At 40.9% G+C, this 27,179-nt stretch overlaps 3 protein-coding genes and 1 non-coding gene across 4 annotated transcripts in view; 1 reads left to right on the forward strand and 3 right to left on the reverse strand.

Annotated features, from left to right (window-relative positions):
• Nucleotides 1-11,578, forward strand: part of LOC134749642 (E3 ubiquitin-protein ligase AMFR-like) — a 53,805-nt gene extending 42,227 nt beyond the window's left edge. The window contains exons 3-10 of the mRNA XM_063684658.1: nt 1,062-1,214; nt 1,570-1,722; nt 2,205-2,341; nt 5,171-5,281; nt 6,775-6,935; nt 9,743-9,843; nt 10,139-10,356; nt 11,443-11,578. Coding sequence (XP_063540728.1) covers nt 1,062-1,214; nt 1,570-1,722; nt 2,205-2,341; nt 5,171-5,281; nt 6,775-6,935; nt 9,743-9,843; nt 10,139-10,356; nt 11,443-11,578 — 1,170 coding nt within the window. The remainder of the gene's footprint in view (nt 1-1,061; nt 1,215-1,569; nt 1,723-2,204; nt 2,342-5,170; nt 5,282-6,774; nt 6,936-9,742; nt 9,844-10,138; nt 10,357-11,442) is intronic.
• The window catches only part of LOC134749465 (protein VAC14 homolog), a 429,047-nt gene that overhangs the window by 62,170 nt on the left and 339,698 nt on the right, over nt 1-27,179 (reverse strand). The window lies entirely within an intron of this gene.
• Trnaa-ggc (transfer RNA alanine (anticodon GGC)) lies at nt 11,237-11,308 on the reverse strand. Its single transcript has one exon. It is a non-coding gene; the product is annotated as a tRNA-Ala (tRNA).
• On the reverse strand, nt 26,521-27,092 carry LOC134749771 (dolichyl-diphosphooligosaccharide--protein glycosyltransferase subunit DAD1). Its single transcript, XM_063684805.1, has 2 exons — nt 26,808-27,092; nt 26,521-26,705 (listed from the first exon to the last, which is right to left on the reverse strand). The coding sequence occupies exons 1-2, from the start codon at nt 27,013-27,015 to the stop codon at nt 26,575-26,577; spliced, it is 339 nt and encodes a 112-aa protein (XP_063540875.1). The 5' UTR covers nt 27,016-27,092; the 3' UTR covers nt 26,521-26,574.

Genomic DNA, 27,179 nt, shown 5'->3' on the forward strand with positions numbered 1-27,179 from the left:
TTCACTGTGGAATTCATATAAATGTGTATATCAATATGTTATCAATAATATAAGAGAGACATTTAAAATACAAATCTAATAAAAAACAGACGACTCACGTTTATCCATCGCCTCACAGAACTTCATACACTCACTACAGGCAACAGACCAATCACTTGCACGGTAGACCCTATCTCGTTGCAGTAAGGGTTACAAATTGTCAAACTGTGGTGCCTAATGACAGTTATTACAGACAATAAAGTACGGTCACTCGGCCATCTTTAATGAACTTGTTCCGCAGGAAAATGTGACGTTTTCCTTTTTCGAACGCGCACGGTATCGGTTTCAAATGCCCTAGTTTACGGTAAACTACACGTTAGCTGAAAATGATCGGCCACCTGATACGACACGACCAATTCATCAGGAACATCATAGAAGGGAAAATAGACGGAAGGAGAGGTAGGGGAAGGCCAAGAAAAAGTTATATGAGCCAAGTAAAGGAGCATGCAGGGGCCGTGTCGTACCAGGATACTAAGGGGCTGGCTTCGGATCGACCAAGGTGGAGACAACTCCATCACGCTGCACCGACAAGAGCCCACAGCTCTTAAATTGAATGATGATGACACGTTAGCTGATAGGTAATTGTGTTAAAAAGGCAGAAGATTGAATAAGAAATAGGTAGGTTAGGTTAGCGATGTTACTCCTTATAACAAAAATTGTAGAAATGTTATATTGGCGGCCGGAAAAAGGAATAAGTGTTGAATTCAATCATTCTTAGGTATAAGTAATAAATAACTGTAATAAGTACCCTTGACATTTAAGTAGGAAGCTATAGTGGGTTTGCAATCGCAGTTGATTGAATTTATTCATGATGTTTCCGTGATTTTAGACTGGGCCTAAATAATATATATCTGCGCCTACAGTGGCTGCACTGTAGTGTCACTTTTCTACGTACTCTTTGTAGACGTTTCTTGACCTTTATAGTGAGCCAAATTGCAAGTCCCAAACCTTTATTCTATCTTTTTCCTTCGCTAATTCTAGATTATTTCGCAGCCAGTACATATTTTTATTTTCTGTTCCAGTTATCATCCTCCCCGAACTCCGCGCGCTGGGCGCACGCTCGTCTAGCAGCATTACTGACTGCAGTCGCAGTAGCAGCCCTCGGACTGTTAGCGGCCGCTGCAATATGGGCGCTGCCCGTCGCCAAGGACACCTTCGCGTTCATGGCGGCCGAGGTGAGTCTAGCATCATTGCTGACTGCAGTCGCGGTGGCAGCTCTAGGATTACTAGCGGCCACCGCGATATGAGCGCCGCCCGTCGCCAAGAAAACGTTCGCGTTCAACTAGCAACATTGCTGACGGCCTGCGTGTTAAGTCTTCCGCTACATTTTCTATATTGTTATGCAAAAGGTATATAAGATTAAACTTACCGACTTCGACGGAAGTCAAATAAATGGTAGACACAGACAGATGTCACAATCATCACATTATGTCTCTCAATAAAAAAGTTGATCGCTGTTTAAACTGTCGGCATAGAAAAATCTCGTTCATCGCGACTAGCTAGCAGTGACAAACCTTCTTTTTTCCGCAGTGCATCTTGGTCCTAATAGGTGCCGTGCACGTGATGTCCCGCTACACACTCCGCATTTTGGACTGCGACGCGTCAGGCCCCCCCGCCTACTACACACACCTCGCCTTCGACTCGGCCGCGCTCGTCGTGGAGGCAGCCCATGTGCTACATATGGTAGGTATCACAACGTGTTTCCACAGTCCTGGTGCTAGTACAGGGCACGTAATGCCCCTCTACGTACTCCGCCTCCTCGACTGCGATGCATCAGGGCCCCCTGCCTACTACACACACCTCGCCTTCGATTCGGCTGCGCTAGTCGTAGAAGCGGTCCATATACATATGGTAGGTATTTTAGTCCTGGTGCTAGTACTAACAGCAACACTCTTAACTGTCCATCGGTGGACCTTATGGCTTTTGTAATAAGGTTTACGAACTGTCAGTGAACAGTGTGGGCGTTAGTACTGTGCAGATGTCTTGTTATATACTGAGACTCCTCGACCTCCGCCGCGACTCGGCCGCACTCGTCGTGGAGGCGGCCATGTTATCCACTTGGTGGGTTTCATTACTGCACGTAGTGGTGTGATGGTTGCCACACACACCTCGCCTTCGGCTCGATACGTCTAACGCAATCTATGAATCTTTCCTAATGTTATCAGGTGCTGTGGAGCAACGTGCTGCTGAGCATGGCGTCGCTGGTGCTGCTCCTACAACTGCGCCATCTATTGCAGCAGTTGCAAGCAAGGCTGAGGAGGCACAGGAGATATACTCGCCTACAGGCTCACATGACTACTAGGTATCACAAACATATCCTACTTATAATTTATTTATTTCGGCCGTTTATCGACAATACCGTCTTTACTATAAGGGCACACAGGGCCCGTGCCCAGGGCCCCCATCCTCAGGGGACACCGAAGGACATAGTAACAGTATATTAGATTACCTATAATAAATAGAAGATCATAGTAGAAAAATGTTCGTTTACTTAATTCGCTTGCTTTACTTTCCAACGGGGCCCCAAATTCTTGAGTGCCCAAGGGCCCCAGCATAGTTTATGACGGCCTTGAGTCTCTCTTACTAATTTAATAACAATAAATCGTTTTAACCTTTAAAGAGTAGCTAATTTAACTCTATAGTATAATAGCCTATTAACGATATAATTAATGATTAATAAATATTCAGTCAGTCTGTTATTTTTATAACAAATCGATCCGTAATCGATTCTAAGTAAGTTCATCACGATGATAAGTAGTTATTTGCGACCGCAGCCAGAGATTCATCATGACACCGCAGTGGTCGATAAGTAATCTGTCCGGCCGTTAGCCTAATACGATGTTACCTCGAAGAACCGGAGGTTCTTCGTCGAACGGGCATGCCGGGTATGGAATGTCTACTCATAAAAGGTCAATTGCGTTGGTGTGGGCACCATCGAGACTGCCTAGAACAGTATTTTACTCTGAGCTAGCCTCAGGTAAACGCAAGGCTGGTGGGCAGTACCTGCGCTACAGGGATGCCTTGAAACGCCACCTTTTGGCCACCGGCATATCATGCGAGTCGTGGGAGGAGCTTGCATCTCGGAGATCGGACTGGCGAACTGCTGTCAATACGGGTCTTGATAACTTTGAACACACCCGACTTGAAGATCTTGACGCCAAACGCCAGCTCCGAATAACTCGGCCCAAGCCCTCCTACCATTACACATACAACGCATCTGGGCAGGTCTACTGTGTTCTGTGTTGTCGCATTTTCAAAACTAAATTTGGATTTGGAAGCCACGCTCGCACCCATGCACGTAATAGTTAAGACCCTTTTTATTATTTAATATGTCAGGATGTCGCCGTCGACGGATACGTCTGGGAGGACATCATCATCACGATGTTATCTACTCCACTTACCGTGATCAACTAAATATGTATGTTGTATTGATATGTGTTGCGCAACTTTCTTCACTAAGACTTCTACCAAACTGTCTGTACCTAAGTTGAAATATTAGAATAGAAAAAAATACGAGCACATAAAAATCTAAGAAACAATAGTGTGACGATTAAGATGGCCTTGGTAAGACCAATTATTATGAGGCAGACCAGCTCTCACAGCGCTGGGCTGGTTTTCAGTTCATCCCCAATTCACTCCGTGTACGAAATAAAACACTAGAAAATTATTGAAAAATAATTTGTCATAAAGTATGTGAGTTATAAAAGAGGAACCTAAAACATGACTAAAAAGAGTAAAAAGTCAGATAATGTGTTCTATTCTTTGTCGGTCCCTCATTACTGAGGATTACTAGGTTTTGCAGTTCCAGTGATTTGTCTCCATCGATCTCCCGTAGCCCTCACCGCTTGATGTAATATAAATGCTTGCTATAAATACCTTATTCTATTGTTATATAATAAAAACCTATTGTTCCATTCGTAAATAGGAAAATAAATAATTTCATTATTAAAATCTCGATTGTCCTTGCGATTCGATTGTGTTTAACTCTGAATTCTTGTCTTCATCAAGTTCATCTTCTTCTAAACTATTTATCACGATTCTGATATACTTTTTGAATAAATAAATTCCTAATTATACCCCAAAGTAGTATACCGTAGTAAAGTTTAGTCTGGGCGTAGGCATAGTAAGCGGTTATTATAACAATTTGTAAATCTATAGGTTTTTTCATTTAAACAGCACACAAATCTTAATAACATATTTGTTGTAAATACTATCGTTGTTAATTCTAACAACTAAACAGGTTTAAAGAATTTTATAAAATTGAAAAACAATTAATCCTTTCAAAACTTTAATAAATATTCCGTTGGGTGAGTGCGTCAACGCCTCATTACAGTAATTGTTTATTTATTTATTGTAATTAACAGCAAACAGTAAATAGACATTTAACCTCCAATAATTAAAATACCACTTGCCGAGGGAAACATTCAACAACTGGTTATTGTAGCGCAAATATATGAACGAAATATTTTTGATGATTAACTAATTACATCAAACATTGCCTACGAGTATGTTGTAGTTAATTATGACTAATGGGTCATTATGACGGTATTAACCGCTTGCGGAACTACGGAGAATGTTCTAATGGAAAATCTATAATAACGTCATTAACAAAAAGAGCAAACATAGACGATTTGATAAAATAAAATCCTGCACTCCGACACCTGCTCAGGGGGTGTTTGCACGATCTGTATAAAAGCTATCGCCATCAGTGCTGTCATCCGCATAGCAATGAATATTGTTAGTTAATAACATATCATTGATATGCAGAAGGAACAGGGTAGGCGATAGTACAGGTCCTTGGATCCAGATACTTTCTTTGTTTGAATTAAAATGATATACTTTAAAGTATGTCCCGTTACTGCTGTTGACATCATATACGATCGGATGATGGATTTCCGGAAAAATAAAGAGAATTCATTAAATATTGGAGGCTCGTGGCTCACGTAAAGTGATTTTAATATTTTATTAGACCTAGTTGTAGAATTGGAACCGAGTAGAAAGTTTGTTGAAATATAATATTGTTTATTAAATCACATTTACAATCGGGTCTATCGCGAATTTAAATGTAAATGTGATTTAATATGTGTTCAAAACGCGAAGGTTTTAAATGTTATAATATTGTTTGTTACAGTTATCCAATGGCGAGCAAGGAGGAGGTGGAGAAAAATCAGGACAATTGCGCCATCTGCTGGGAGCCCATGAAAGAGGCGCGCAAACTTCCCTGCGACCATCTGTTCCACAAGTAAGTTCTTTATTTTATCTCAAGGCTCCGCCATTTGCTTTGGTTTAGGGCACCACATTTATCGACATCGGATGAAGGTATGTTTCATTATTTCATAGGAAGATTTTATTTGAGACTAATTAAATAATAAAAACATTTATTTACATACAAGATATATACAGTGGTACTACGTAAACGAAATTAATAACTAGCTTAAATCTAAAATAGGCCCTTGAGGCATTGTACCAAGGATGCTGGCGGCATTTCTCCGCTGTATCGCAATGCTGATACGTTGTGCGAGAAAGCCGCCAGCTCTTCGGTCACCAGTTACGTCAACCAGACGCTTCGCGATTTCTGCAAACAACTTGTGCGCGCTGGGACCCCATGGACCTAGAGTTTCAACTCCAAATGGAACGAAATGATACTCTCTACCGAGGCTCTTATATTAATTACGTTTTAAAATTTCGGCGCTTTCCGCCGCTCCGCTCGCTTTTACATTAGTCCGTTGGAGGTGGGACGGTGCCAGTGTGTCTACGCAGGTAGCATCCCACACCAACATCCGTCCCAAGCTCCAAGGAACCAAGGACATCCCATCGGGCCTCTTGCCATCATCTCTGATAATGCCAGTCGGGTCAAGAAGAGCGGGTACATTGATGGTGGCAAGAGACCGACGGATTATGTCATTAAGCGACGCATGTCTTGAAAAACGGCCGGCACTTTTTTGACAAGATAATAATAATAAATAAAGGAATAATAATAATAATAAAATGTTTTATTGCAGGCATAAAAAAAAACCCATACACTTCTTAATAACTAACTATAAACTAGCTAAACTAACGAAAATAAAAATAAAAATATTGAGTATTAAATATAATTCAATACTCAATATTGTTATTTCCGGTTCTCATTCTGATGAACAGATAGCCAGTGCCTAAAAACATGACTATTTGTGTTCTCACTTATCGTCCTCAGAATTTCGTTCTTGGAACTTCTAATAGCTTCCCAAAAGGAGGCTACTCTTGCTCTGAGAATCGCGAAGAAGTCAGGTACTCTGGCCGTCGCAAACATGTCTGATGCACTACAGTATCTAGGCTTTTGCATCAGGATACGATATGCATCATTATACTGTACCCTGATGCTACTATACGCCCGCCTCGTGTACCTAGTCCATAACTGGCACGTGTAAAAGCTTTGGCAATATGCTTTAAATAGCGTGATTTTGACTTCGTCTGAGCAACGACCGAATTTACGTGCCATAATCCATGGTGTCCCAGTCGGTCCACGTCCGTGCCACAAGAGCATATTACATTTTTATCCTTGTCATTATAATGGCGAGGCGGGGACACTCAAATACTGTCTCGCAAAGGGTATTCACATGTTTTTTTTTATTTCGTTCAGATATTATTTATCTTTTAAAGTACGAAAATGTACGCTGTATCTCGTCGGTTTCGTATCTGACCACCATACTTTATTAACGTTCTATAAATAACCTTCAGCGTGATGTTTGTTTGCAGCTCGTGCTTGTGCCAGTGGATGCAGCAGGACGCGTCGTGCCCGACGTGCCGGCGCGCGCTGGCGGCGGCGCGGCCCCCCACCCCCGCACCCGCACCCGCGCCCGCGCCCGCCCTCGCACCCCCGCCCCCGGCGCCCGTCAACCACCTCTTCCAGTTCCACGGTCAGTCTTACCACTGTAGCTGCCACACGTCGTCTGCTAATCAGCCACCTCCCCGCAGACGAATGCCACCCCGACGGCCGACCATTATTCTCCCGGCAGTCGACATGCTTGTCGGTAGTCGGTACCTTGGTGAGTTTACAGACGCTGCTGGATGTGAACATTTCTCATAGAATGATCGATGATTTACTTTGGCAGAAAAAACAAATCAAATAAATAAATTACATATATAAACTATACTTTAGTCTCATTTCAAACATAGACACAGAGAATCATACTAGCTTTGTCTTACACTAGTACTAGCGCCCAAAAGAAAGGGATGAGTATAATTTTCCTGGTTGTTACTGACTGACAAATTGGTTTGACCAACTATAAATAATAGTCTGTTGTGTCGGGAGCGCGCCGGTCGGGGGCGCGCCGGTCGGGGGCGCGCCGGTCGGGGGCGCGCCGGTCGGGGGCGCCCGGCAGGGCTGGCAGTTTGTATGGCAGATTTTGATAAGGGTCGTAATAGATGATTTTACTTTATGCTCTAGAACATAATGAATAAATGAATGAATGAATAAAGCTTTATTAAATTTCCATACAGATTGAATGCAGTGAAAGAGATATATCGATTTATAACCTTACATGCTATATATCAATTATATTAATTTAGGAATAATATTAATTAATAAAAGCAGTAGATATCAATTACATTAATTTTGGAATAATATTAATTAATAAAACGTACAATTGAAAAATCATGAATATAAAGTAAAATTTGAATAATTATATAATTTAAATATGTCAACAGCATGCAATACATTCATTATTAATATTAAATAATCTGTGTGGACCCCCTTCGGGTAAAAGCCTCCTCCAAAGAAATCCAGGTTGCCCTGTCCTTCGCCAGGTCTTGCATCCCTTGGCCCGCCACCGTCTCTATGTATTAGAACATAATAAGCAACTTTATGTTGTCTACGCACATGCCTCAATAACAAACTCTTTCATACGATTCTGGACCGATCTCACCTGTTTTATTGTCAGTCATTTGACTGACGCAATATGTCAATAATCTGAATCTTGTCATAGTATTGAATTTATTTGGTATTATTAAATGCACAAATAAACACAAAATTACCGTTCACCGTCCACCCGAACCGATCGCAATGGAAAAACTAGATCTAGAGCACCCGCAGACGAAATTACGATATCCGAATGTGCTTTAAAAATATATATAAAATCATTCGGCGCTCATATTTATTTAATAGTGCCAACGTTCAGAGACCGTAAATATCCTAACGTTTATCAAAAACTGCGGCTTGACATTATTTAATGTCTACTAACACAATTTTTCAAGGAAGTAACCGTATTGACTTTTATAAAAGTGTCTTAGGTACCTACACGAGTACCCACGTGTATTCTAAAGGTGAAGGGTCTAAAGTCTAAACCATTGTATTGGGCACAATATATTACCCACTGAGAGAAGTAGGTCCTACACGCAATAAATATCAAACAAAACGAGTATTTTTTTCAAGCAAATTTTATAAATAAAGCAACCGTGAACGAACAATACATTATATTAAGTATACCAAATATTAGTGGATGGTGAAGATAGGCGACGTGTACGCGTTGCTGACCGTAGTGTCCGTAACTGCGCTGCTGTTGGTACATTCGGTAGCTAGTGTCGTGAGTGCAATGAGTGCAACAAGTGCCATGAGTGCCACGAGTGCCGTGAGTGACGGAACCGCCCGAGGTGTCGCAAGTGTCGGGTCGCAGATTGGCACTGATGCCGACTACTCGTACTGCGGGTCGGAGACGGAACTAGATGAAGGTGGGACATAGGGCAGGGACCGGACAACCCTTTCCGCGATAAAACCTTTTCAATGGGCGACACTTAAACACGGCTAACACATTGAAAGACTCCCTTTTGAACTGCAAGCCCATTCATACCCCTACCTTTGACTAACCCTTACCGAAAAGCTAACCAAAAATAAGGCTAGCTCTTAATAAGGGTTACCCTTATCTTTAAGCGCTTTTTATAAAGGTTTCCCTTTGCGTGAAAGAGACAGGATTAGTATATATCTACGGTAGTGTATGAAAAGGAAAGAAAATACGTGCCTAGTCAAAGAACGCCGCCGTCGCCGCCGACGATTGCTCGGATTCGAAGTAATGTGTGCTTTATGAACAACGTAGACGACTTAAATTAGCACGCTTATATGCTAAAAGGGAAACCCTTTATAAGGCTAACCCTTAAAAGCAATATGCAAGGTGTTGGTGAGCGGATGATAAGGGTTTTGTAAGGGTATTTGGGCTACCGATTACTCAAATGTGGTAGCTTTATATAAGGGTTTTTAAAAGCAAAACAAAGGGTTTCGTTTGGAAAAGGGTATGGTGAGTTAAGCCTTATGCAATACCCTTATAAAACCCCGATAAGGGATAGCGGGCCGGTCCCTGACATAGGGCCGTTGTATGATGGCTTTCGACGGAACGGTGGACGACAGTTTGTCTTTGAATATTCTTTGTCTCTAAAGGAATGTTTCGTCATCAAACTTTATTAAATTTGGTGGAAGGGTACGACAAAAATGTGGTGTGATCAGGATAAGGTGATTTGATCGGCTCTCGTGTCATCATCGCAAGGCTTAATGCTACTTTTAGGGTTCCATACCCAAAGGGTAAAAACGGGACCCTATTACTAAGATCTCAGCCGTCTGTCTGTCACCAGGCTGTATCTCATGAACCGTGATAGTTAGACAGTTGAAATTTTCACAGAAGATGTATTTCTGTTGCCGCTATTAAAGAGTTGTTTAATAAAAGAAATATTGTTGCAGGGTCTCGCTACGTGTCGTGGCTGCCGAGCTTCTCCGTGGAGGTGACGCGCGTGCGCCGCGAGCCTCTTGCGCCCGCGCAACTCGACGCATTAGCGAGACAGGTGCTTTTTATTACATTTTTCACTTAAGTTTCAGTTAAAAATTGATGAAGTGCAGGTCTGGTAGGCCAAAGGCCTCGTTGAAGTCTTTTATTATATTGTTTTGTTATATGCAGGTGGTGAAATAAGTGTTTGATGAAATTCATTATAGTACACTGAAGTGTTTTATAATGAGTTCATTATAGTCGAGTCGGAAAGTATACGATCGTATTAAAAATTCTTATTTTGAATTGAAATATTGAAATCGCCGAGTAGAAGAATAGTTTCTGTGGGAGTGTAGATATTTGTTTGTGTGCAGGTGCAAGCGATGTTCCCGCACTACGGTCTGGCGCCGCTGCTGGCAGACCTGGCGGCGACGCGCTCGGCCGACGTCACCGTCGACAACATCCTGGAGGGCCGCCTGCCCCCTCCCCCACCTCCCCCACCGCCCCCGGCACCGCCCCGCGAGCCCGCCGCCCCCGCCCCCGCCGCCCCGCCCCCGCCCCCGCCCCCGGTCGACGAGGAAGAGACTGCACAGTGAGTACCCCGCCCGCGCTGTGCTGTGCCACCGCAACCGCCGCCATTAGAGGAGAGGGAATACCTCACTGTACTGACAACAGCCTGCTCGTCAGTGCTCACCGTGCCCGCCACCCTGCAGGGCCGCCGGTACCGGATCCGCCTCTTGTACAGGATGAGGAGATAGAACAGTAAGCTTCATACTTGACTGCTGAGGAATTCTAGACACGACTGAAACAGGTCACATTTCGCAAAATAAATTTTCAGTTAGATATTTAAAACTAGATTGTAACTTTTATTAAACAATGAGAGCTGAGTGACGTTGATCAGTGCGCTAAATGTGGTTGGCGCATAGACCTAGCATTACATAGATGAGCTATACGCGTGCGCCCGTGAGGGACAGAACATATACGCAATGCGACAATATGATTTGTCTAGTAGATTTGTAGCCCACCATAGACCGTACTAAATTTACGGTGAGGAATTAAAAAATGTGAGACTGTGACAAGGACAAACAATAGCGCTTTCTCTGCTACTCCTACTGAAAGATACATAAGACTATCCTGTTCGGTCATTTCCCCCCACCCCTCATGCCCGATCCAGTTATACTAGATTCATGATGAATACAGTTTTAGGCAACGGGTCCTTAGGGAAGGGTTTTTAATTACGTATGTTCGGCGTATGAACTTTGGACGCGCGTAGAGAGCGAGTCTTTTGAAACTCCGGACTTTCGACATCCGCGGATCATGACGCTTCGGCCTATTTATTCACTAACAAACTTAGTTGCCAAAGGGTTGGCCTAAAACGTAACAAAAAAAAACATTCTGTAACCTGGTTACAAAATCTATAAATTGGATATACAGATGTCAATCACAATGAAAAAATCAACGATGATCAAATCTGGTCAACGTGGGACTCGAACCCACATCCTTGGATTGCCGGTCCAATGCGTTACCAATTGCGCCAGCTGACCATCCGTCAATCAACAAAATTCTGGTTACAAATTTTTTATTACCAAACAGTACCAAAGGAGACTGTCGTAGCGTTTAAACTAATCAAAGTATAAAAATAAAATGACTATAATTAAATTCCTATAATTATTTTCAGGGACATCACAACCGAATTTCCTCAAGACTCCTCCGAACGCGAATCTAACCTACAACGACGCAAACAATTACTACTAGCGCGAGCGAGACGCCGCTACCTCTCCCGTCCCGCCTCCGCTTCCTCGCCTGAGAGCTGAGTCACACACACACTTATATTAACTACAGAAGCGTACGGTATGACGCGAACATTGTACCTTAGTAGGAAATAGCTGGAACTCGCCGTCTCTTTCTTACTTTCGATGTTATCCCGCTACAAAAAGTGATGGTTTGAATTATAAAATATCATCAGCTATGCACTTTTGAAATATTTATGTAACGAATTTGCATATATATATATATATAATACGTACCATCGATGGACTTTATTGCTATTCGGTCGCCAACAGACCTATTGGAGTGGCCGAGGCACTCAATAGTACAGTCGCCATCAGATATATCGGAGCAGCCAAGGCGCTCACAAATATCTGAACACGCCTCTATTGTCAAGGCGATAGAGTGCTTGTTCAGATATTTTTGAGCACCTCGGCCGCTCCGATATATCTGATGGCGACTGTACATTGTGCACGAGGGGGGTTAGTGAAATATTGCAACTCACTTTAGGCCTAAGATACACTTGTTAGTGTAGAGACACAGAATGAGAGATGAATATCGTTATCTCATTCTAGCAAATAGCTTACAAGTTGTATCTCAGGCCTCGGGCTTAATGAGGGCTATCGTTTTTTTGCTCACCAGTTGGCGCCTCTGTTGATGGTGGTCCAAAAGACTAATGAACAGCTGTCAGTCATTGAAGTGACAAGTGACATTTGACATTTCGAACTATGGAAAAGACCACCATCTACACTAGCGCCCCTAGCGGCCAATTCATACGCGTTAGCCCTCATTGTTACGCCTTGATTGTTACCTATAGTTTGGCCAGGGAGTGTCTCATTTCAAACATAGAGAGAGAGAATCATACTGTCTTTGTCTTACGCCAGTACTAGCATCCAAAAGGGATGAGTATAGTTTTTTTGTTCTTATTTACTTACAAATTAGGGTTGTAAAACTTGTGACTAAGTATATATTCATAAATGTAACTGATGATTTCAACTATACTGTAGCGACATAATCATCAGTAGGAATTTTATTTACTGGTCGCCACAAAGCTTAACCATTGAATAAAATGTACTCTTCAAGTAATATCACAAACCCTAAATTGAAGTTATTTGAAATGTTATGTAAATTAATATTAATGATTTCTGATTTATTCAGCCACTCCAATGGTACAATGTTGTAGCGAAATATTTACAATCTCATTTTAAACGTACGCCTCACATATTCATTGTTACCGAACATGTTAACGTAATTGTAAAAGCTTGTTTGCCAAGAAAGTAGATTTAAATATCCAATCTGGCCATTTTTTTACATGATTGACTTTTGAAAATTAAACCATTGAAAAGTTCATATTTGGCAAACCAACTTTTAATCTTATAAATGCACTTTACTAAAGCAATTAAGTGGTTTTTAAATATGTTAGTACAAATTTCATGGTTGGAAGTTGGTGTGCCAAGTAAGAATGCATGATTATAATATGTGCCATTTTCAACCAAAAGGGTACTTATTGTCGCTTGTCAGTAAGGCGCTATTTCAATATAACTTCAATTACAAATCAACCTTATCGACAAGCGACAATGTGGTAGGTACCTTTTGGTTGAAAACGACAAATATGAGACCTCCAACGCGACCCACGAAGGTACTGCCAGATGCCAGATATATGTAATGTTTCAAAAGGCACCACCCTATCGGTATCAATAAGGTCGATTTCTAATTAAATTATTTTAGTAGAGCCAGACCAAGCTAAGTTGGCAGCGGTTTTAATAGCCCAGACGGTGCGTTATTTTAAACGGCAAACTTCTATGAAATGTGTCGTTTTCAAGCAAAAGGTACCACACTGTCGCTTGCCATAAGGACACTGGCAGGTTTTTCGTATCAATTTTCGTCCTTATGGTAAGCGACAAAGTGGTACCTTCATAATTCGTCTTCGTCATAATTTGTGACGTTTGCAATCAAAAGGACGAAACGTTTACCATAAGGACGAAAATTGCTTGTATATTTATACGAAAAATCTGCCAGAGCGTACTTATGGCAAGCGACAATGTGGTACCTTTTTGCTTGATAACGACACATTTCATAGAACATATTAAACATATTAATAACGAGTCACTCACGTATTTTAAGTCGAAAACGCTCGACATGTCTCACTCCGTACCTCCTCCTGATGACGCTGCTCGGTACGGAGTGAAACATGTCGAACGTTTTCGACTTAAAATACGTGAGTGACCCGTTATTAATATGTTTAACATTTCATAGATGTTTGACGTTTAAAATAACGCACCGTCCGGGCTATCAAAATCGCTACCAACTTATCTTGGTCTGACTCTAGCGACATCTTATTGAGTACCGAAGTCATAGAGTTAGACCAAGACAATTCTGCAACGATTTTGATATTTTTGATAGCACACGCAGTGGAAGTGTTCTTTATACGTCATAATTTCATACAAGTTTGACGTTTAAAATAACACTTGCACCGCGTAAGCTATCAAAATCGTTGCTGATTTTTCTTGGTGACAATAATTATCTTTAAACTCTTTAGAGTATGTGACCTTTTTTCATCTTTTGTGATATTTTAGTTAGTTTTAACAAAATTATATTAAAGTTATGTAATGGCACAATTACATATTGCCGCTATACCTACTCAACCTCGTATCTGCAACACTCATTTGATGACAAAAACACCCATATTCCGAATGAAAGAAAAGCGACATTTCCATCAAATGATTGTTGCAGATATGAGGTTGAGTAAGTATAGCGACGAAATGTCCCAGTAGATAAGTCTGAATATACAATCGCAAAGATCAATTAATTTACCATTTTTAAACCTTATTCCATTGAAATAAGATCTACCATCGGTTACAGGCTGTCTCTGTCAGTACATTGACCTTCCTGAAGTGATTGTATGGGGATCTCTGTGATTGAGCCATTATATGTGACGTTTTCAACCAAAAGGTACCACATAGTCGCTTACCACAAGGACGAAAATTGCTTGTATCTTTATACGAAAAACCTGCCAGAGCGTACTTATGGCAAGCGACAATGTGGTACCTTTTGCTTGAAAACGACACATATTACTTATGGTAGTGTTTACGAAGAGTTCGGAACCGTTATCTCGCTATAGGGGCATTTCACGTCAAGCGGGCAGCAATAAAATTGTCAGGTTCTGGATTTTGTTCATAGTTGGATTAATTGGACCTATATGTGAACTAAAAAATTTGGCATCATTACTTTTTTAATATATTGCTTCGTTAAAAATTTATACGCATTTGAAAAAACTACAAAATTTGAGGAACGGATTTTTTAAAAATTATTATTGCAATTCTTTCAATGGATTTAATTATAACTAAATAGTGATTATTTGAGAATATTAGTTGATTTCTTTGAAAATTTATAAAAAAAGTTTTTTTTATCTTTTTATCATATAACAAACCGGAAGTTAGTATTAAATATCTTTTTTTTTCCAACTTCGCATTTTTTTATATTTTTTATTTTTACACAATAATGTAGCTTATGGTGTACTAATGTCCTATAAAAATTTTTATAATGGCATCTCGATTGGTTTTGAAGGTTCATGAAGTAATTCGAAAGTACTGCGCGACGCTCCGTACTGAGCGGTAGTTCTATGTGGCAGTCTTTAATGGCCAATTACGGGTTTTTTTACTTTTGCGTAACGGAATTAAAGCAATAAACAATATTTCATCGGTTAAGATGTATAAAAGCAAATCATGTATTATTCAATCGTGCCTTGTAGCGCTATCACTGATCAACCATATCTTAGAACTGAAAACAAAACGTTTATGTTTTAAGAAAACGCTAGAGGTAACTTAATAACTATAGCTAGGTTTAGGCGGGGTATGTCACATGCTTAAGAAGTCACTTTCGAGTTAGGTCACGTTCTGAGGACGTCACTTTCTGTACGTCACATTCTGAGTTTGTCACATTCTGAGCTCGTCACATTCTGAGTACGTTACTTTCTGAGAACGGCACTTTCTGAGGACGTCACTTTCTGTGAACGCCACTTTCTGAAGCCCTCGCTTTCTGAGTACGTCACTTTTATAGCATAGTAAGATTAAAGCGTATACCTGCATGAACAATAGATACCAGCAATCATAACAGCTGTACGGCATACGGCCGTTTTTATGCCGTACAGCTAATATGATTGCTGGTATCCATTGTTAATGCAGGTATACGCTTAAATATTGCTTTGCTATAAAAGTGACGTACTCAGAAAGTGACGAACTCAGAAAGCGAGGGCCTCAGAAAGTGGTGTTCTCAGAAAGTGACGTACTCAGAATGTGACGAACTCAGAATGTGACGTACAGAAAGTGACGTCCTCAGAACGTGACCTAACTCAAAAGTGACATCTTAAGCATGTGACATACCCCGCCTAAACCTAGCTATAATTATTAAGTTACCTCTAGCGTTTTGTTAAAACATAAACGTTTTGTTTTCAGTTCCAAGATATGGTTGATCAGTGATAGCGCTACAAGGCACGATTGAATAAGACATGATTTGCTTTTATACATCTTAACCGATGAAATATTGTTTATTGCTTTAATTCCGTTACGCAAAAGTAAAAAAACCCGTAATTGGCCATTAAAGACTGCCACATAGAACTACCGCTCAGTACGGAGCGTCGCGCAGTACTTTCGAATTACTTCATGAACCTTCAAAACCAATCGAGATGCCATTATAAATTTTTTTATAGGACATTAGTACACCATAAGCTACATTATTGTGTAAAAATAAAAAATATAAAAAAATGCGAAGTTGGAAAAAAAAAGATATTTAATACTAACTTCCGGTTTGTTATATGAAAAAAAGATAAAAAAAACTTTTTTTATAAATTTTCAAAGAAATCAACTAATATTCTCAAATAATCACTATTTAGTTATAATTAAAACCATTGAAAGAATTGCAATAATAATTTTTAAAAAATCCGTTCCTCAAATTTTGTAGTTTTTTCAAATGCGTATAAATTTTTAACGAAGCAATATATTAAAAAAGTAATGATGCCAATTTTTTTTGTTCACATATAGGTCCAATTAATCCAACTATGAACAAAATCCAGAACCTGACAATTTTTTTGCTGCCCGCTTGACGTGAAATGCCCCTATAGTCTGCATCTTTTTAAATTATTTTTACGCCTAAGACGGTCATCTCTGTTAAACAAAAGCCATTGTTCCTTTTGTGCGAGCGGTCGGCCATTGTGTGCCATTGAGTCTGAGCGCGTGCTACGGCGCGTGCCATTGTCAGACTCAATAGCCGACCGCTCGCATAAAAGGAACAATGGCTTTTGTTTAACAGATTACGGTCTTAGGCGTAAAAATCATTTGAAAACATGCAGATTGCTTATACGTGTTCGTCATGTTCGTGACGTCACGACTCGGGCGTTTCGGCAATAGGCCCTGTTGCTTTTAGCGGCAGAAAGTTTATTTTTCTAAATCTTTGAGTGTATTTTTATATTGACAATGTATACGCGTCCGTATTAATGAAATGTTGATCATTTCTTTCTACCCATTAAACTTGGGTTTTTGGGGTCATGATCCCGAATATCAAAAATGTATTAAGATGGTCATAATTTCATAAACAAGGTTTCCCATGGGACCAATATGAAAATCGTGAAAAAACAAACCTACTCCTTGGGCGCCCATACGTTTCGTCTAATTCAGGCCCTCAAGGTGTCCATTAAATTTTTTAAGTTTCGTACCCAAAGGGTATAAACGGGACCCTATTACTAAGACTCCGCTGTCCGTCTGTCTGTCTATCACCAGGCTGTATCTCATGAACGGTAATACCTAGACAGTTTAAATTTTCACAGATGTATTTCTGTTGCCGCTATAACAACAAATACTAAAAAGTACGGAACCCTCGGTGCGCGAGTCCGACTAGCACTTGGCCGGTTTTTTTATTTTCCCCTCAGCTCCTAGCTCGGAAAGCCGTCTTTTATCCTTTAAAACAAGCGGGGAAAAACGCATTTTATCCACTAGTGGGGAAAGTAATTTGACCTTGGATGGAGCGTGTTTAAGTAGCTTTTGACAGATAACAAAACGTAAAACGCTCATAATAATGGTTCCTTCGATATTAATTATCATTAAATAAATGATTTGAGAATTTAATAAAAAATACCAAATTTGGCTTTATTTAATGATTTTAAGTCATAAACCTTAAATTCCATAAGAAACATTTGTTTTTTTAAATGATGTTGAATGTAATTCCGAACGCACAAGTTAAGTCGATGCAATTTCAAAACGAATCGTCAGAAATGTCAACATTGTCAACAAGAATTTTCTCACCGGCTCCGACACGTAAAAATGCACAACTTCCAGTTTTTTGTTATAATATCGTATTATCGTAAAAAAATTAGTGATTCCAGTGATGAAGATGATCTAACGCCTGTAAATGTTGCACTTTCCTCGCTATAGTGAGGGGAAAAGTTTTGTGTTACACACGGGTGCAAATGTATTTTACTTCTCGTGTGTTGAAACACTCGCTACGCTCAGGATTCTAATTTAGAACCACTCGCTACGCTCGTGGTTCAATTATAGAATCCTTTCGCTTGCTCGTGTATCAATTCCACACTCGCGGGAAAATACAACTTTGCACCCTTGTATAACAAATAACTATTTCCCGATTATGTGGTCGCATGGGGAAATTTGTTTAGTATGACTGTCTTATCACATTTTTCACATTCAGGATCGCAGCCCCAAAATCACCCAGTATAAATTATTTAAGTTTTATGTGGCAGCAGATAGTGCAGTGTCTACTTACTGCTTTACCTTGACATGTCAAAGTTGTCAAACTAAATGTTGTTGTCATGTTGTTGTGGTTTATAATGCTGGGCCCATGTTAGAGGCTCCGAACCAATACCATTGTTAACATCTCTTCGGACTTCATGTTAAATACATATTAAATCACATTTAGAAACGGGTCTATCGCGAATTTATTTTGTTACCTTTGTTTACCGACGTTTCGACACAGGTTTCACTGGTCGTGGTCGCGGCTAACTGACGTCCCAGCAAAATGTCAAAACAGAAACGTTTCTAAATGTGATTTATATAGCTCCATGCCGTAATCGGCAACGGCGACCCTAGCTAATTACGAGCGTGGGCTCTGACATGGCTGGCAAAGCCGAACTTATTTTTAAAGACTCTATCGCAGGTGGGGCAGTAAAGCTGACCAGAATCATTGTAAGTGTAATTATAGGAGGGTTTCGGCCGGGACTTACGTATCTGACGTTTCGTATCAAGTTCAATGAGACGAGCGTCTTCAAAGTTCTTTACGCTCATCTTAACACGAGAACGCCATTCTGGCCGCTGAGAAGCATACTCCTCCCATTTGTCAGGTGGTATACCGCAGGCAGTTAGGTGACGCTTAAGCATGTCCTTGTAACGTAGGTGCTGCCCACCTTGCTTCCGTTTACCAGCTGATAGCTGGGAGTAGAAAACGGCTTTAGGTAGTCTACAATCACTCATACGCCAAACATGCCCACACCACCTCAGCTGACCCTTCATCAAGAGCGCCTCCATGCCAGGCATTTTACAACGACGAAGTACCTCTGTGTTGGGGACACGATCTTGCCATTTTATTCGCATGTGATTTAATATGTGTTTAAACCGCGAAAGTTTTAAATGTTCATGTTAAATAGTTTTAGTATTAACAGTTTTTTTTAAATTATAGACTATCTCTGATTCTGGGTTTTATATGGAGCACAATTCAATAAAATTAAATGAGTTATTTGACCTCCTTGGTCTCCCAAATCTTACATTAATTTTACAAAATGTTGTAATATTATTTCAAATTGGTCGGTATAAAACCCAGTTTTAAAGTTAAATATGTATGTTATTAACTTTTATCACCTTTTTATGCTTGACATTTTTTTAGTCCATTTGGACATAATTTAACTATCCCATATGCATAAAAAACTAGGTTTTCGAAAGACTATCTACTTATAAGATTTATGTTCCAAATTCTTTCAGTTTGTCTAATAGCAGATTGATTTATGATTCTAGATTATTTAGTACTTAAAGTTGTCGGCATTCATTTACAGCTAGCCCTTTGATTTATTTACAATTATTAAATATATTAATAACGGGTCACTCACGTATTTTAAGTCGAAAAACGCTTGTCGGGTCGTGAGTGACCCGTTATTAATATATTTAATATGTCTGTGTCTCACGGAAGTTTTGTTATTTACAATTATCTTTAAGGAATATTGTTTGAATAATTATTGTAAAATTGATTCAAGACTAGTCAAAGAAATAAAAATAATTCAAATGAACTGGTTTTTTGCTACCTACCCAATTCTCTTCATAATTCAACCACTTACAAATATGACTAATTGCAAAGAGGATATAATAAGATAAAGCGGTACTGTCATAGTAAATTTTGTAACCACAGTAAATTCACTGCCATCTATCAACATACTTTAAAACTAAAAATGAAGATTTATAAAAATACGTTAAAATGTATTTAAATATGAATAAATGATTTTTTTTGCATTAATTATTTTTATATGATTTTGACTCATGTTCTTTCACTGATATGCGTTAAAATCATAAATAACAAACGAAACCGTCAACGCCCTCTATACGAGAGTAGGCCAAAGCTAGTGGCGCCATCTGATCGAGAATCAAATTTTCGTGATTTTTGAAGCACGTTTTTTCCTTAGACTGTATCCATCTATTACGGAGTTATATCTATCTTTGCTAATTGTAATTAACGAGTTAATAGACAGAGAGCTACGGAAATAGCTTTGCATTTTATAGAAAAACGAAATCCCTCTAGTTAGCAGTGGGTGTGGGAGTGGATGGGCAACAATTGCAACAAAGGGGCGTATAATCAATTGACGGTGTGCAATTTATGGAGCTCTGAGTTTGGTGTGATATAATAGCTAATTATTATGTATTTAATTTGAATATAACATTGCCAGGCGTTTTAATTGGGGGGAAAATAGTGCCAGGTGACGTCCAAGGTGCGGTAACACACCCACCGCTGAACAGCTGCCAGGCGCCCGGATTAATTAATAATGATAGTATGCCACACTAACTAGAGGGATTTCTTTGCTCTTTAAATGAGCCCCTTGTTTATTGGAGAAAAGTGTCAAAAATGTCAAGTTTAATTTTCCGATTTAGGCCACAAGATGGCAGACCCTCCAACTTGCATGGTCCCTGTAGACTACTAGTTATTTGAATATTTAAAAGTTAAGAAGTTTGACAGAGATTCCTTCTATAATAATATTATAAATGTGAAAGTTACCGTCTGTTAGCTCTTCACGCTTAAAGTGCTGAACCAATTTTGATGAAACTGGTATGGAGATAATTTGAGGCTTGGGGAAGGACATAGGACAATTCTTATCAATCATCATGCACATGAAGTTGCAGGCAGGATAGTCCAACATAAAAAGCCATTGTGTACACACACAGGGGGCAATGGTATACAATGGTGGACGACTGGCCATCAGTTGTCTATAGTGGTGCACAATTGGGAAATTGTCAGTTTTTTTGACACTTCAAAGGAGTCATTTCATTTCATTTCATTTATTTCATTCACAAGCAATAAAACATCGCATTGGAAATTATACATTAAAATACTTAGGCTAACACAAAAAAATACACAATAACATACAAGGAATAAACGTTAATTTGCTCAAATATAACAAAAATGATTTACTAATGAAAAAAAAAAACAATTACAATTATAAAATGTCAGTCTTAACTTGTACCTACAACTACAACTAAAAAAAATTAAAAAATCAAAATATGTCAATTACGCAATAATTCTATTATTTATATTGTATATATATGAATAATTCTAATTTGAGTGTATATAATGTCAATTCAATAAATAATTTTAATTAGTAGTCTGACAAAATTCTCCCACTGAGTAAAAACACTTGCTTAGTGTAGGGTATGCCAACAATTGTAATATGTCGGGTAGATTTCGAATAAAGTCAGTTAGTGTCTAGCTTGCGTTTTACTTAATACTTTCCACTGGCGCAGTCGAGATTTCTAATTAATTACCGAGTATTTACGCGTTTTCGAGTATATAAGTGATTATTTAAGTATTTAAGTGTTGTGTGTCGTGCACATTAAGTTTTTTGCGGGTCGTAAAATGCCAATCGGTAAAATCGAAGCGTTCGATCTAAGCTCGAAGCAATGGCCGGCTTACGTACGACGTGTCAAACAGTTTATTTTACTAAACGAAATTAAAGAAACTTTAAAAGTGCCGACGTTAATTACCGTGGTTGGTGACGCGACTTACTCATTAATGTGCGACCTTTGTGCTCCTGACCACCCAGAGACAAAAACATTTGACGACCTCGTCAAGTTGGTTTCTGATCACCTCGAGCCTAAGCGCTCAGAAATCGCCGAGCGCCATGTTTATCGACAACGGAGGCAACAACCTGGTGAAACGCTAACAGATTTTCTACAAAGTCTTAAACATCTCGCAGTCAATTGTAATTTTACGGGAAGGTTAGAGGAGGAGTTGCGAGATCAGTTCGTCTCTGGTTTGGCAAGTGAGGCCATGAGATCACGGATTTTTGCGGAGAAAAATATTAAGTACGCAAAAGCAGTAGAACTAGCTCTGGCACTGGAGGCCGCGGAGAAACATGCGGCCCTAAGCGGGGCCGGCGGGGGCTCGGCGGCGGCGGGTGCGAACGGCGGCGGCGACGGCGTGGCGGGCGAGGGCCTGCACGCCCTGCGCGCGCGACATGGCGGAGCCCGGCCGCGAGGGCCGACCGGGGGTGCAGAGCGCGGCGGCGGCGTCGGCGCAAGGGCATCCGGCGGCGGCGGCGGCGGCGCATATAGCTCGACGGGCGACGATACGACTTGCTGGAGATGCGGTAAACGGCATCGCGCGAATAAGTGTCGTTTTGCTAATTACAATTGCGATCAGTGTAATCAACGCGGACATTTAAAAGTGATGTGTCCAAAAAGTGATCGGCGTAATAGTGACAAGCGGCAGCATTACTTAAGTGATAATTCCGAGGACGAGTTTTACCATATTCAAATGCAATCCCGAGGTAACGACCCTTATTATGTTGACATGGAAGTAGATGGGTTAAATGTAGAAATGGAAATCGATACCGGCAGTAGAATATCAGCAATTAATGAACAATTTTATAAACGATTTTTTAAAAATAAGGAATTGTTAACTGATCATTCAAAGTTTCGTAGTTATCAGGGCTCACGAATTGAACCTCTCGGATACCTCTCTGTCGAAGTGTACTTTGAAGGTACGAGAGTGTATAACCAATCTTTATATGTTATCAGAAACGGTGGCAGGCCACTGCTAGGTCGAGACTGGCTTAAAGCGTTCGGTATTAGAGAGATAAAAATTAACCAGATAGTGGAGGATCAATTCGTGAAGCAATTGTGCAAAGATTACCCAGAAGTATTTACTGACAAGTTAGGTACATGTAAAAAAACTCTCAAGTTAGAGCTAACGGATTGCGAGGGTGTGTACATGCGGGCGCGGCCGGTGCCGCTGGCGCTGCGCGCGGGCGTCGAGCGCGAGCTGGCGCGGCTGGAGCGCGACGGTACCATATACAGGGTGAGTCATTCTGATTTTGGAACTCCCATTGTGCCTGTCATCAAAACAAACGGGGAACTTAGGTTGTGCGGTGATTATAAAATAACAATTAACCCTAAGCTAAAGCGGGACTATTACCCTCTACCGCGTATTGAGGAGTTATTTGCCAACTTAAGTAACGGGCAGGAGTTCACAAAAATCGACCTTAGACATGCATACGAGCAAGTGCTTTTAACGGAAAGTTCGCAACGTTTCACTACAATCACCACACATATAGGTACATTTTCTTACCGCCGCACACCCTATGGTCTCTCATGTGTACCAGAGAAATTTCAAAAATTAATGGAGGAGACTTTGCGGGGAGTACCGGGCACAGTTGTATTTCTAGACGATATTTGCGTCACGGGACCGGACCGCCATTCACACCTCCGCAACCTCCGGATGGTACTTGAGAGGCTTAAGGAAATGGGGTTAACTGTCAAAATGGAAAAATGTCAATTTCTTCAAGAAAAAGTACATTACTTAGGATTTATCATTGATAAAACCGGTTTGCACCCGGACCCGACTAAGCTTGAGGCAATCACTAGTTTACCGACGCCTACTGACGTCACGCAGTTAAAGAGTTTTTTAGGTCTCTTAAATTATTACGGGAAATTTATTCCGAATCTTAGTACCTTATTACACCCACTGCATGCACTTTTAAAAAAAAATGTTAACTGGTCATGGAACAGTGATTGTGAACAGGCTTTTAACAAAGCAAAAAAGATGTTGATTAGTAATCGCGTTTTGGCGCACTATGAGGAGGGGCGGGAGCTCGTGCTATCTGTGGACAGCAGTTCGTATGGCGTCGGCGCGATTTTGGCGCACCGGTACGCGGACGGCAGCGAGCGGCCCGTCAGCTGCGCCTCGCGCACGCTCAACGACGCGGAGAAGAACTATAGCCAACTCGATAAAGAGGCCTTGGCCATATTTTATGGAGTGACTAAGCATCACCAATATTTGTTTGGGAGGCAATTCTTACTCCGCACGGATCACAAACCGCTTATGTATATTTTTGGTGAAAAGAAAGGCATTCCACAGACGGCTGCCAGTCGGTTGCAGCGCTGGGCCGCGCGGCTGGCGGGCTATGATTATAAAGTTGAATTTGTTAGGTCCGCGGACAACGGCCCGGCGGACAGTCTGTCTAGGCTTCCATTATCACACGAGCGTCGCCCCGCCTCAGAGACGTCGTGTTTTAATATGTTGGAAACGATGCCAATTAATTTTAAGGATGTGGCTAATGACACAAAAAAAGATCCCTTGTTATGTAAGACTTTAGGATACATAATGTTCGGTTGGCCATTATCCCCTAATCGAGAGGAAGAAAAACCGTTCTTTATTCGTAAGAACGAATTATACGCGGACTTAGGGTGTATTTTATTTAAATATAGAATCGTGATTCCTACAAAACTACAGAGTGGCATATTAAAGGAAATCCACACGGGTCATCTAGGCATTAACAAAATGAAAAGCTTAGCTCGTAATTACATTTATTGGCCTAACATGGATGCGGACATCGAGGCGACTGCGCGCGCGTGTACCGCGTGCCGCGCGGTGCGGGACGCGCCCGCGCACGCGCCGCTCCACCCGTGGGAGTTTCCTTTATACCCGTGGAGGCGATTGCATGCCGATTTTTTTGATTGTGCGAATAGACGTTTCCTTATTGTTATTGACGCTCATTCCAAATGGGTAGAAGTTTTGCCTATGTCAGGAACGACAGCGGGGGCGACAATAAAAGCTTTTCGTTCGGTATTTGCGAGATTTGGCTTGCCCTCTCAATTAGTCACGGATAATGGCCCACCATTTTCTTCGGAGGAATTTAATACGTATTGTAACAGAAACTCGATAAGACACACCACATCGGCGCCATACAGACCGCAGGGAAATGGGGAAGCCGAAAATGCGGTAAAAACAGTAAAGAAAGCAGTCAAACGGGCAGTTATCGAGGGGGTAGACATTATAGAGGCATTAAGTAGATTTTTGTTCCAATATAGGAACAGTGAGCATGCCACCACAGGCGTGGCACCGGCCGTGGCACTACTCGGGCGGCGGCTGCGCGGGCGCCTCGACGCGCTGCGCCCCGACCCCGCGGCCGCGGCGCACGCCGCGCAGAGCAAGCAGGCCGCGGCGGCCGGCGGCCAGTACCGGCGGTTTCACGTGGGGCAGCCAGTTCTGGCGCGTGATTATACTAAAAAGGGCGAAAAATGGTCTGAGGGCCAGATTACGGCGACCACGGGTCCAGTATCGTACAAAGTGGACGTCGGAAACGGTGCGATTTGGCGGCGGCACCAAGACCAAATTATTCCGTTAAGGGATGAAAATAATTCTTCTAGGTTTTCATTGTCGCGCGCGAGTAGGTTACCGGCGGACACCGACTCGGGCGAGGCAGATGGCGCCGGTGGGGGATCGGTGACGGAGGTGGCTGGCGAGTCCGCAGGGGTTAGTGAGGAGACTAATAAGGGTAGCGCTGCTGACTTCACCAAGTCAGCCGAGGAGTCGGATACCGAGTTTGACTACGAGTACGGGGACGCGGTAGACACTGACAGGTTGCCGGGTGAAGACAATCACGACCGCCCCGCGGGGTCCGCAGCCACTTCCGCTCGAAGCATTCGGGCCCAACGTAGGGCTAATAAAAAAGCTACGGTAGTGAAGTCTAATCGAACTTAAGGTTTAATTAAGAAAATAAGAATAATAACAACATAAAATGCATATTTAGTTTATATTTTTTTAAAGAAATACTCTTTCTCTTTGTCAACATATTTGGCACAAGCCTTATTTTATGGAATCGGCGTATCAAACGCATACTTTATTAAGGTACATTAAGGTAATTACATACAACATTTAACGGGAGTCCACGGAATAAAGTTTTTTTTTCTAAGTATCTAACGAGAAAGGTAATATGAGTCAGGTACTATATAATTTCATGAGATTTGCCTTCCAATGGTGGAAGGGAGATATAGGGTAAATATTGTTATATATAGAAGAAATCATTTAAGGTCAAATTGGCATGAAATTATGTTAAGTACAATATTAATTCTATGAATACTATGTCTTGATTTGGTGGTGGGATGTGTAGGGTATGCCAACAATTGTAATATGTCGGGTAGATTTCGAATAAAGTCAGTTAGTGTCTAGCTTGCGTTTTACTTAATACTTTCCACTTAGCAAAAAAGTCTTGAGCTTGGTTTTAAACCTGTTTACATTGACGATCATCTTCAGTTCAACCGGTAATCTATTAAAGAGAATAATAGCTAAGTCGTGGCGTAGTGTGGCCTGTTTTCACACAGTCGCCCATGGCAGTGGCTTGGCATGGCCCATCGTTAGCCATTGTGTACTGGGGGCTTATACTATAGGAATTGTACCCAACAAGCTACCCCTATATTACTGAAGTTGTGTTGATGAAAATAAATACGTGTTAGAAATTATAATATGTATTTCTTATTAAATATAAAATTAATTATAAATGAACTTAACCTATGAAGTTGACTACAACAATGTGCAAAACAAGGTGAGCGAATATGAAGTCGGCGAACCCGCGCTCGGCGCTCAGTCCTCGGAATTCATCCTTGTTTTCGGGATTCACCTGGAGCCTCAGGCAGACTGAAAACAGAAAAACAATGGGGTTTAGGTGAAGTCGATGGATTGTAATTAACTTACAAACTTGTTAAGTTTATGCTAAAAAGCGATGGCGTATGAACTTACCGGCGAGCACGAATGAGCTGACTGTGGAAATGAAGCCGCTCAAGAAGGAATTGAACGGGAATGTGCCGACTAGGCAGCAGTACACAAACTGAATCACAGCGGTCAAGAAAATGTACAGTAGGTAGGCGTCGATGATTTTCAGCTTCTTAGCTGTCTTGCTTGTGTACTCTTGGTACAATTTAGGAATTACGGACATTAGAGAGGTCATTTTTTTGATTTTTTTACTAATTTGTGAATAAAGTCGGCTTATTCGATAAACTACATACACGTCATCCACAAATCATACGTAATCATAGACAAATGAAGTTTTTTTAAATCTAATGTCAAAAGTTATGTTTGAGACATGTTTATAACCATTGCAAAATAGAAAAA

Source organism: Cydia strobilella, chromosome 18 (assembly GCF_947568885.1).
Source record: "Cydia strobilella chromosome 18, ilCydStro3.1, whole genome shotgun sequence".
Taxonomy (NCBI): domain Eukaryota; kingdom Metazoa; phylum Arthropoda; class Insecta; order Lepidoptera; family Tortricidae; genus Cydia; species Cydia strobilella.